This window comes from Colossoma macropomum, unplaced genomic scaffold (assembly GCF_904425465.1).
Source record: "Colossoma macropomum unplaced genomic scaffold, Colossoma_macropomum, whole genome shotgun sequence".
Lineage (NCBI taxonomy): Eukaryota > Metazoa > Chordata > Actinopteri > Characiformes > Serrasalmidae > Colossoma > Colossoma macropomum.
The window spans coordinates 14,620,686-14,633,329 of record NW_023494806.1 but is presented as its reverse complement, the minus strand read 5'-3'; the positions used below and the strand labels follow the sequence as shown (position 1 = coordinate 14,633,329).

Sequence of the window (12,644 nt, the reverse complement as noted above, 5' to 3'; positions counted from 1 at the left end):
GATTGGATCATTTTTCATTGGAGATTTCAAGAATTTAACACTTTTGTTTTCAACTAAAACTTAATCTTGAAATAAGAGCTGTGAGTAGTACTATAATAATTGCAGAGTTTAAATATAACAAGCATGAAAATTATATTAATTAAAAATGAAGTAAAAAATACAGACATGTATTTGTTTATTTCACAGAAATCAGTGAGTCTTCTTTGAAGGCCTAGAAGGCCATGAGGTTTCCTCTCTAATCAAACCACATAAGCTTGTTAGCTCTTTAGTAAAGACATTTTACATACTACTTTACAAGCTGTTTTGAGAGTTGCTCTCATTACCTTGGATGCAGGTTGTTATTAATATTTGAGTTTGTATTTTCCATTCATGTGGGCCATTTGGTAAAATCCAGACCCAAAACCTATACTCCTAGTAGTAAATAAGGTCAGATTGATTCAGCATGCTTAATTTCCATTTTAATTGTCATCTGTTTTAGCTAAAAGACATTAAATTGTGTTTTACTCTGGGGAATTAGTATCTGACAAGGCCTGCAGAGTTGTTTGAATGTACAGGTGAAGCCCAGCTGAGCAAACACAGTCTTGCACATGGGCATGGTGCACCTGCGCACAATTAATCAAGTTCCTCTACAGCAGACAAACACTGTGGTGATGATTTCATGATTGCATACTGCAGTTATCTGCCACTAATTTCTTTCATGTGTTTACATTGCATGGAAGTATGTTTGACTACTGTCTGTATAATAATTTAGATCAAGGAATAATTCACCCAAACACTGCTAGAGCGCCTAGAAACCTATAAAAAGTTAATGTTGACATCATGCTAACTGGCAAAAATAACTTTCATTCGATGTTAGACGCATTAACATTTAGTCGAACCTTTTAAAAGTTATGTTGCAGTAAAAATAATACAATATAATATGAATGCAATATAGTATCATGACTGTAATAGTGTAAAAAGATAAGCATATTAGTGTATATATTAAATATTATCTGAGCATAATTGTGAACCATTTCTATCCTCTCTTTGTTTTTTGCATAGCCTCACACATGATCAACTATTACAACTATAACTGTTGTTTTTTTTTATCACTTTTGTTAAAGGGACACTCTGGCCGTTGGTGCTGTGAAGCTAGAAAGCACATTTCAAACAGGCTGCCCCCTAAAAATCCACCTCAAATGAGTAATTTTTCAGAAATACCTCCTTCGTTCAAGATATGTCATCAGACGGGAGTTCTCCTAGCCTGAGTGTCCCTTTAATGTCTTGTTTGTTCTGCTCATTGTAAATAATGGCTCAAATTAGAAAATATGTCTTGTAGGGCCCACCAGGTGATATTGGCCCTTCTGGCATCCAGGGGCCAAAAGGACCACAAGGCTTGATGGTAAGTAGCACTTTGAGCACAGCTGTTACAGATCTTAATGAGATGGCCTAAGATTACAGGATCAGCAACTACTGTAGGTGTTTCTTTTTTCAGGGAAGGGAAGGTACCATTGGACCAGTCGGGATCATTGGCCCCAGTGGATATCCAGTATGTGCTGCATAATCTTTTTCTGTTTCTAAATCATTTCCAGAACCTCTTATCTGACCCCTTTAATCGGTACACTAAGTCTGAAATAATCCATCTGTCTTCGTCAGGGACCACAGGGGGACAAAGGAAGTCGAGGGGAAACGGTGAGTGATTAATTCTTATGTGGTTTCCTGTGAATGCAGATGTGTTATGTTTTGTTATGTGTGAAGAAATATTTCGAATTGTTTCGAATGTACTCAGTCAGTGTGGCTCTCTTCCTTCTTCCCTTATGTTTGGGTCACTTTAGCCAGGTAGGTGACATTCATACGATAGGCGATAGATCCATCAGCACGTGAAAATCATTTTACTGCATAGGATATGCAATTACGGTTTAACAGTACTTTTTAAGATTCATCATGATTTCTGATTTTGTGGTCAAGATTGATTTTTTGATAGTGTGTTAAAAATGCCTTGATTCTACAGAGATGTGATTATATGCTACATTTGGTTCAAATTAATACAAATGACTTTGTCAGTGCCTGCTGCATCAGTCCTCAAACACAATAAGGCCCAAAAATCACAACCCCTAAAAAATAGCCCAGTTATTTGAGCATGCGTAGCACCTTCTCTGCACACTTTCATCTGATAGGATGCACTCAGATGTCTAATTTTAATCATTTACAGTGGTTTTCACAAAACATGGCAAAAAAGGAACCCTGGGAAGAGGCCGAGGGACATGTCCACAATACAATTTTAAATTTCACTACAATTTTTCAGACTTTTTGTTTTCATCACCTTTAACATGCCATGTTATATAAAATTCTGTTTAACCTCTCGTACTCATTATTCTTTTCATGCTCTTGTTTTGAATAGGGTGTACCAGGACCAAGGGTATGTTTTTTTTGTTTTTTTTTCGTCCAAAACACCTCACTGCTGTCTAATTAAAACCTCATAGAAAACTTAATTCTTATGGAACTTTGGGAGCTAAAATATTAACTTGTAATGCTGTGGCCTGTGATGACTAGGTAGTTATACAAATACCTAAAGAAATAAAACAAATGCTGTTTTTTTGTTCTTATTTAGGGACCTCCAGGTCCTCAAGGACCACCGGGACCCCCAGTAAGTACTTTTGGCGTTTGTAAATTAAAGTACAATATATATGATGTAGGATGAATATCATTGCTGTCATAATAAAACTCTTTAGTTCCTTTTTTACATTGTGTGAACATTTCATGATGAATGGACCAACAGAAATGCTTGAACATGATTCAGAATAAAATCTTGTTACATACCTTTACATTAAATAAAATAACTTTATGCACTGTTTTGCCTTCTCCTGATAAGTTGCTGTTTTGTTAAGACGGCTACAATGTGTTTTAATTTCTAACAATGTAACTGCACAATCAGTGACTGAAATGTATTCTGTTCTTATTGGTTTCTAGGGCCCACCTGGTGTTCCTCTGTCACTTGTAAGTAATTTCAGTGTATTCTAAATCTGTAAGCATTAGGTACCCTGTACTGTAGAGCAAAAACATTTTGGCCCAGTCCAGCATGTTAAAGGGGTAAGCAAAGATACCCGTTCATCACAATCTACTCTGCATTGTCATCATTCTGATATAGAAAAATGAGGCGCTTGGTGCTGCTTTTCAAGTTATAATTGATTCCTACTCTGCACTGAGTTCTGAGGTGAGTGCTTCAATAAAGAGAAGAATGCTCAAATTGAATAACTGAGGGCAAATTAAACTGTATCTAAGACAGAAAACCATGGCAAATGAAAAAAAATGTCCTGTTCCCCTGTCCCTCTCATGTTCAGACATACTCAGACGTGGACCTCCCCATGCTGGACCAGGGAACGGAGATCTTTAAGACCCTTCACTACCTCAGTAACCTGATCTACAGCATCAAGAACCCACTGGGAACCCAGGAGAATCCAGCCAGGATGTGCAGGGACCTGCTGGACTGTGAGCAGAGGATGAACGATGGTGAGGAAACACCAGCATCTGCAGCTGTGCACAGAGCTGTTCACTATAAGACTGTAAACTGTAACCTATCCTGCTGAAAACTGGGTGGGAGCAAAAATGTGGACTGTATGGGGGTCTCTAAGGACCAGTAAGAACATCAGTATGTAACTCTGTCAACATCAGTGACATTAGATCTGGTAGTGGTTGTCTAGTTAATGTTGAAAGAACCATTTTATTTATACCAAAGTTCTTTTTATGATTGTCATAAATTGCCATATTGTCACTACAGTGTCGTAATGGAATTCGGGTATTAGGTTTTTGTTGTTTCTGTTGAAGCTGTTGCTTATGATGAAATCCCTAATGTACCATCATCTCTTGTCCCTTTTTTTAATTTGTTGACAGGCACTTACTGGATTGACCCAAACTTGGGCTGCTCATCTGACACAATTGAAGTGATCTGCAACTTCACCGGAGGAGGCCAGACCTGCCTGAGGCCACTCACTGTGTCCAAGGTCAACATGCATTACTGTTTGAAGTCTATTCTAGACCCATCTTATGAGTTTTTTTTATCTCTGTGTTTAGGGCTGTCACAATTATTACATAATCACCTAATTGCAATGATTTGAGATGATCACAGTTCTTGCAGTCATTGACTGATTGCAGTCATTTTCCACAGTCATTAGATTTCACAATAATTTTAAGCTGCAACAAGCAAAATATGAATTGGGTTTGTTGGATTGAGACAAATAATAAGTGAAAGCAGTAAAACATTTATTAATTCATCTTGGAGCTTATGAATATAAAGAATGTTCTAACTTCTTGGCGCTCTAACATATTTAGAGGGCAGTGCTGAGTAATTTTGTTTGTTAGCTATGTAGATAATTCTAATACTAATGTTATTAGCATGTATGCTTTCAGAATGAGTGTTGTTGTGTAGCTTCGCTTAGCTCTGCACATAATTCTGTGTAGCTGTTGACATTTGTATGAAAGTGCACACACAACAGTATTGATTCAACTGTACAAACAGTATTAGCTGCTAAAGTAAGCTGATCAGCCAGTTTGGCTGCTTGAGGTTTGTATTGTATTAATGGCAATCAATGAACAAGAAAAAGACAAATCGTTAATCGAAGTTATTTATCTAACAATTAGTTGTTAGCAAAAATTTCATGATCATGACAGCCCACAAAGTGCTCTTTTCCAAGCCTTAGCTGGCTAAAAATTCACATCCGCTTTATTAGTAACTGAACAACTGTAAATACTTGACATACACACATATGACCACATACATCAACTGAATTGTGTATTGTGCTCTTAATGGAATAATTTTTGATTGGTGTGTTGCTTGGCAGCCATAATCTACTGTTGATGAAGAGCATTGCTTGCTATAAGCATTGTTAGCTGTTAATTTAATAGATGAAAACACCTAAAACACCCCGTAACTCTGTTAAAACAGCTAACACATTACCTCGAGCGATTTATGTTTTTGTTAGATCTGTGTTTTCTGTTGAATATGTTGATTGTGATGAAATCATTGAGCCACCTCCCTTTGTAAAGCATTAAGTCAAACAAGTCTATATCTGATAGTCCATATTTGTAATTCACATACATGTAATCAATAGATATAACGTAGACATTTTTGTCCTGAAAGTTCTTTGTATTTTGTTCTGTAGTTGGAGATGGGTGTGGGTCTCATCCAGATGAACTTCATCCACCTGCTGAGCTCTGAGGCTGTACAGCTCCTCACCATCCACTGCCTGAATGTACCTGTGTGGGCAACAGCAGCCTCCAGACCTCCTTCCCCCAATGCTGTGCTATTCAAAGCCTGGAATGGACAGATGATTCAGGCTGGAGGGCTCATCCAGCCTGAGCTGCTGAAGGATGACTGTTGGGTAAGTGCAGAGGGCAAAGGTACATCCACTTGTTTCTGGGGAAACTGGAGTTTCCACTTGGCTATTGCTTCTATTACATTTTAAAAATCTGTGGTGTTAATAATTTAGCATATTAGTAGTGTCAACGTTAACAATTATTAACACATTAACAAGTTAATAAATAAATAAAGAAAGAATGAATGAAATTTGATTATTGTTGTTATTTTTTATTTGCTTATTGACATCATCAGCTTTACACTGTGTTTAAAATATGGTCCAAAAGCGCTTGGAATAAGTTCTCACTACATTAACTTACATTCAAAGGTAGTAATGTACACTAGTTAAAATATAAGCTACAATTTTGGAAGTTTCACCAAAATTTGAAATTTTACCTACACGGTGCAAATTTACTTGTGCAGTACATAATGCTGGGGCCACTCTACATTTTCTCAGATGACAGATGGACGGTGGCATCAGACCCAGTTCCAGTTTCGGGCACAGGACCCTAACCTGCTGCCCATAGTGGATGTGCTCAACCTTCCCAGCACCAAACCTGGATCTAACTACCACCTGGAAGTGGGGCCCGTGTGCTTCTTATAGAGAGCAGAGGAACAGGCTGTGAACCTTTTTACTCAGCAGAGAGAGACAGAGAGACACATGGAGGACTATGGCCCAGAAATCTCTGCTCCAATTTAGACTGCAAACCCGAGACATGGGGAAGACAAGATCCAGAGCATTTTGGGAGAGAACAGGACTTCTCACCCCAACAGCTCTGTGGATAAAATGCTCTTTTTCTTTGAAGGGCTACTTCCTTTCTTCTGTTTTTCTACCTGAGACTTGGAAAAACTGAGCAATGCTCTCGTCTCGAACTGTAAGAAGAGTTAATTTATTCACACGGTTTTGCGAAAGCCCTGTCTCCTATTGCGAACAGGTGAAGAAAAGGAAGCTACACGTGTATTTGCATTTATAGTACTTTTGTATCATTTTGTTACACATATGTATTTATACATGTATGTATATTTTCTGTAAAGTGCAATAGAAAACAGAGAGATTTTGTTGTATAAAGATGAATCCTATATTTGGCTGTTCTAGGGAATCAAGGTTTACTGTCATGCTGTTCAGGTTTGGTGGCTGAGTCAAGCGAGCGCACACAAACACGCTCCAACGCGTATCTCAGTCAGGTTTCGTTCACAAATCCGGGAGGTGGATTCAGACTTGAAAGTGTCATTAAATGTCTACCTCCAATCTCACATTTTTATGGTGCTTTAGGAAAATCAGCTTCAAACAAATACATAGATATGTTTCCTGTGGTTGAACTGCATATGAAGGTTTGTGCTTACATCCATCAAATGTCTATAAATTAAGTGCCTTTTGTACTTTGAAAGGGAATATTTTTGTATAAACAGAAAAAAGAAAAAACAGTGTCCTTTTATGCAGCCATATTTTCACAAATGTTCTTGTGCCTCATCTGTACGTTTCTTTGGATTCTATAAAAGTGTTAACGAAAAAGTGTTTTATAAATTCGGGCTTTGTTGAGTCTGAAAGCTGCCACCTTTGCCAGGACAAGCTAAGCTACAGTGTTTTAATATTCTTCGTTTAAACAGGCAGTTTCTGGTACGTCTAAGCATAGTCCACATATATGATAGATAAAATCATCAGAAATGCGAAGACCCCTGTTAGCACTTCATTCAGTCCCACAAGCCCTGTCTGACTGCACATATGATCATTTGTCCTTGAGAAAGTGCCCATTCTTCTTGCTCTGAGAACATCTCTAGTACTGTGCAGAAGTCAGAGGTCACTCTTAATGTATTTAATTTCAACATAAAAATAGCCATGAAGTGCATGTTGTTCATTTTTCAACATCAGGGAAAAAAGCAAAAAGCAAATGTTTAACGGAAAATTACACAGAAGCCTCAACAAGTAAGTATAATGCATTGTTTTTTAGTATTTAGTGTTTCCACTCTTTGCCTTTATTACATCTTCCAGTCTTGTCAGGAGATTTGCTTTCAGTTTTTCAAAGAAATCTCCAGGGATATTTTTCAACACCTCCAAAGTTCAGTCTTAGAAGTTGGTTGCATTTCCAGCTTCTCACAATCCAAGCAATCTCAGACACAATCAGTGTTGTTGAGGTCTGGACTCTGGAGTGGTCAGTCCATTTTTCTGAGAACAACAGCGAAGCAAAGAATGGAGCGTAAATTCTCTCCTCTCAAAGATGAACACTAAAGTACTGTTTATCTGATGGTAACAGTCTTGGTGGTCTACCAGATCTTGCACGGTTGTTAGGCCCATTTTTATCTTGTAGTCATTTTTTTAACTCCAGTTTTGGAAAAACTCCTGTTTTTTTTGTTTTTTTTTGTTTTTTTTTATACTTACTTTCCTTTGACTTTCCCCTTCCTTGTGTATGTGGATTGTCTAATATTTAACCTCATCAGAAGTATCTTCCTGAAAAATGAAAAACTTGTACTTAATGGTCATTTTCGCTGGAAATTGAATAAAGGGTGGTCCCTGACTTTTGCACAGTACCTGAAGTGTTTGTTAAGGTGCTTGCATGAAGCAACACGCTGCAAAGTGCAGGTGCAACAAATACACTTTGCTGTGGCTCTTTTTCTTTAAAAACAAGGGCACTAAAACTTTCCACTACCAGCAGCTGGTCAAGCTGCGACCACGGCCCTGATTAGAATATTATTATTTGTTATTCAGTTCCATTTTCTCTTCTTTTCTTTTCTGTTCTTTTCCATTAGGTGACCAGCTCACAGATACATGTTGTGGTGCGAATAGCTTTGTGTGAAACTGTCAAGAGCCATCTTATCTGATCAAGAGAGGGTGTTCAAGGCATTTTTGTGCTTTTGTGTGTACATTTTAGCTTTCAAAAAGAGTTTATATGTACTTTTATAGGATAACGAGTGTATTGAGTGTACTGTGCTGTGATTGTGTTACATCCCATTATTCTCCAACATGAAATCGTCTGTCTGTGAATGTGAATGTTCTGCATTTGCTTTGGAAATTTCTGTCAGGTCCGAATACCTCACATCTACATCAGCAAGCAAGGAATGTTTCTGTCTGTCCGCTCCAATTTGTTAACAGATGGTTGAAATCAGTCACAATGGTGGATGGCTGCTCCGTCCAGAATGTTTCTCGGCCATTTCGCCCTCAATTACCTCTGAATAAACAGCTGGGTGTTCATCGAGTGTCAGAGCTTGAGTTGAACTGTATGTTGATCGTCTGGCTGCTGAAGTTGGGTTTCTTATTGCACATGAATGCGGTGTAGTTCCCGAGACCAGCAGCAGTTTTCAGGTGTATTTCTACCAAGCAGCCAGCAGAGGGCGCTGCTGTATCATGTTCATAATATGCGCAGTGCAGTCATCACTTCATTCGCTTAGTATGACTTAAAGGGCCCAAATCCTGTGGTATTTTGGTGTTTCTGTGAAGGCCACTTATGACATTTGTGCGGTTTTACGTGCCAAAAACAGTCATACGTCATATTTATATGACCATTTGCAACCTCTCTTTATCTCTTAGGCCTCTTTCACTATCACTGTGTGACATCAGCAATGCATCTGTGAGAAACCTACAGCATTGGTGCTGTGGAACAGTACAGCAAGCTTATACCGGACTCTACATGAACTCTTTTATTTAAAAAAGTAAGGTGGTTTTCGCCCTTTACACATACTCTATATGGACAAAAGTATTGGGACACCTACACATTCCCCCCACAGGAGCTTTTATGACATCCCATTCTAAATCTATAGGCATTAGTATGGAGTTTGGGCCCCTTTTGCAGCTGTAACAACTTCTCCTCTTCTGGGAAGCTTTCTACAAGGGTTTGGACTGTGTCTGTGAGAATTTCTGCCCATTTATCCAGATGAGCATTTGTGTGGTCAGACACTGATGTTGTTGCTGTTGTAAGCTGTTGTTGTTCCTAGATGCTTTCATTTCACAATAATAGCACTTACAGTTGACCAGGGCAGATCTAGCAGGACAGAAATTTCACAAACTGACTTTGAGGCAGAGATGGCATCCTATGACAGTGCCATGTTTAAAGTCACTGAGCTCATCAGTACGACCCATTCTACTGCCAGTGTTTGTCTATCAAAACTGCAAAGCTATGTGCTTAATTTTATCCCCCTGTTAGCAATGAATGTGGCTAAAACAGCTGAACTCAATAATTAGAAGTGGTGTCCCAATACTTTTGTCTATACAGTGTATACTATGTAGATAGATTTGGGGTGAAATTGTTTTTATTGGATTTTCACTCAGGGTAATTGAATTTAGTGATATATAACTTTTAAATAATAAAAGTTCACAACCGCATAATCATAAGCACCAATTGAAGATGTTAGATTAACCACATTTTTAATGGTGTAGTTATTCACTGATGAATAAATGATTAGGTGGCATAATCTTTTATGGCGTTTTATTACAAATTACAATGAGAATAGATACATTTTCATACCAGTTTATATCTGTTGATTTCTGCGCATTTATACAGAATACCAGCCGCTTGATTTCACACTGCCGTGATGAAAGAGTGTGCTAAATGAGTGTGTGGCACCCTGCGGCCGTGTTTAGTCTCATCTCCCGCAGGATTATAGAGATCAAGTGCTTAAGGAAAGCTGGGGAGGTCACTGCAGTGCTACACTAATCAGGACAGGACTAATTGAGCCTCCTTAACAGCCTGCAGTGAGATTGATTAACAACGTGTGATCTGAGATTGTGCCAGTTAAAGAGAACGCCAGCTGTTAAAGCCGGACATGGTAGTCGACATGCAGCGGACATTTGCTGCAGCATTCCAGTGGGGATCTGATATCAATACTGGGTTACTAAATAGGTGTAGAGGGCAACAGCCTGCAGCAGCGCACCCCAAAAGATTTTATTCTGCGCTAAATAGGGTGATAGATTTCAGTAATTTGCTTATTTCGTTTATTTTTTGGACAGTTTTTCAACCAAAAACTTTGCCTGACCACAAAGTGCAGTAAGTCCATCAAGAGAATACTATTCTAAGGTTAGCTGATTTGATACATACAGCCTCAGCTCCTCCATCTGTCCATAGTGTTGGTCTTGTGGGCTCTGACCACTCAGGACAGGTGGTCACAGTGGACAAATGGGCCAGTTCCTCAGTCAGGGCACTTAACATTGAGCTGCATGCGCTCTTGAGAAGCCATATATTAACAAGGTAGTTTGAATGAAATTTACACAATAAAATCCAGCTTTGTGTTATCAGAGGTGGAATCTGATCAGATCTAGCCTCCTCTATGTCATCAGATTTTGCTGTACTTTCCAGTTTGATCTAAATTGTTATAGAATTGGTTACCTGTATATGTAGCCTCTTTCTGCAGGCCCGCTATTGACCACTCCACTAGTGGAATGAAAATCAACTGGGGTATTTTAATTAATAAGATCTAAAATAAATACTCTCCCCTGTAATCGGTTTAACTAGGAGAGTGAATGTGTTTACACACACTCAGTAATGCGATCATAATCAGATTTCTGAAGTTATCTGATTATTCAAATGATCATGTAAACAGCGTAGTCTGATTTCTTAGATCAGAGTAAGGTCTAGAAATCCTTTTAGCTCAGTAATCAGATTTCTCAGTGCATGTAAACTCTTACTCTGATTTCTTTTGGATTTCTCAGTCTGCGCATGTGCGAAAAAGACAAGATGGCAGCAAAACACTTTTGGAACGACGCTGAAACCAACTACATCTTCATTTTCTAGATGGTGTATGTTCATATTTTCAGGTAAAGTGGAGCAATGTTTACAAAAAAAGCTGCAGCATGAAGTTTGAGTTTTACATTACGTTTACGTCACGTCTTCTGTGAGTTTATTGGCTGGTTGCAAAGCACAAATCTGATTACTACCCAACTCATGCAAACTCGGGAGTGCATGTAAGCATGTTGATCAGATTACTGACAAAATCTGATTTTATGCAGTTATCGGATTATTGAGAACGTGTAAACGCACTCACTGTTGACTCTGTGTGTAAAATGTTGTGACTCTATGTTACGCTGCTGATGAGCAATGAGGAGTGAAAGGGGAGGGGTGAGAACCCCCTGCTGTGAAAACAACTCTCATATCTCTGCAAAGAGGGCCGTGCTGAGATAAAGCAAACAGCACAACCGTAGTTTGTTGACTTGCTCGCACACCTACAAAGATCCAGTTCACCTCCAGTTTTTTAAATCATGCACATTTTCAATGAAATATATTTCATCAGTGTTATTGAAGAAAAATGCAAAGCACAAAGACTGAGGAACTGCAGAAATAGCCTTTTTATACATACTGTGAGGGAGTTCAGTGAATAATGACATTAACTGCTTATCACAGTAACAACCCTATCATCCTATCATCATGTCTAGTGACAGATGCTCTTGTCAAATGCTGGTACGAATACACTTGTTTGTCAGACTCTCATTATAGATTCTTAGTTTTTTTTCTTTCTGTTCAGTTTTTCTTGTCATACACTTAAATTTCAGACCAGTTTTAGGCTAGTTTCAGACCGTAGACCGGTCCAGTGCAGTTCAAGTCCAGACAAGATCCAGACAGATCAGTCTGGGTAACAGCACTACTGACTAAAACTTATAGCATAGTAAGTTTGCCATCCCTCACTAAAACCCCATCCTTAACCCTTTTTCACAGGAGCCAGAAAATGTCACCTGTTTTGGAGGAGGTCCCTCAGCTGAACTATGCAATTATTTTCCTCAATAACATTGATGGAATATATTTCAGTGGAAATATGTTAAATTTACAAAGCTGAGTTTTCATCTCTGTAGCTGAGCCACCAAGTCAACATTTATAAAAGTGTTTTTATTGTGTTTAAACTGTATTCCTTGCATCAGTTGTGCACAATTTTATGATCTCAATAAAGCTGCAGTGCCGTTTGTAATTTTTGGCACGGCCATCTTTGCAGAGAGGTGTGAGTAGCTTTCACTGCAGGGGGTTTTCACCCCACTGATGGAGAGCCCACAGTGTCCCGGTTCATCTGATAGACAGAGTTAAGAGAAATAAAATATCCTATTTGATTATATTAATAAAAATATCCAAGCTGATTTTGCTAGGTGGCCTGCAGTAAGAGGCTACATGGTGTGCACCATCCCAAGTGACTGATTTTACCACTGCTGTAGATTCCGGCCTCCTGTGTTTGGTGCATGTGTGATGGGGTGCGGACCATCTGTCTGTGTTTTGCCCCCAGCGCTGCAGAATGTGAGGGGAATGAGCAGAGCCCTAAAGCTAAAGTAAAGGTAACAAGAGAGCAGCCGTGATGATGCTCTGCCATTACAGAATCACAACCTGCTCCCGTTAATGAGTCCTCC

At 38.8% G+C, this 12,644-nt stretch overlaps 1 protein-coding gene across 1 annotated transcript in view; it reads left to right on the top strand.

Annotated features, from left to right (window-relative positions):
- col27a1b (collagen, type XXVII, alpha 1b) overlaps positions 1-6,830 on the top strand; it is a 115,349-nt gene extending 108,519 nt beyond the window's left edge. Inside the window, exons 51-61 of the mRNA XM_036598416.1 lie at positions 1,319-1,381; positions 1,475-1,528; positions 1,636-1,671; positions 2,381-2,398; positions 2,591-2,626; positions 2,950-2,976; positions 3,128-3,193; positions 3,321-3,489; positions 3,871-3,980; positions 5,139-5,357; positions 5,790-6,830. Of these exons, the coding sequence (XP_036454309.1) occupies positions 1,319-1,381; positions 1,475-1,528; positions 1,636-1,671; positions 2,381-2,398; positions 2,591-2,626; positions 2,950-2,976; positions 3,128-3,193; positions 3,321-3,489; positions 3,871-3,980; positions 5,139-5,357; positions 5,790-5,936 (945 nt within the window). The 3' untranslated portion in view covers positions 5,937-6,830. The remainder of the gene's footprint in view (positions 1-1,318; positions 1,382-1,474; positions 1,529-1,635; positions 1,672-2,380; positions 2,399-2,590; positions 2,627-2,949; positions 2,977-3,127; positions 3,194-3,320; positions 3,490-3,870; positions 3,981-5,138; positions 5,358-5,789) is intronic.
- The last annotated feature ends 5,814 nt before the right edge of the window (positions 6,831-12,644 follow it).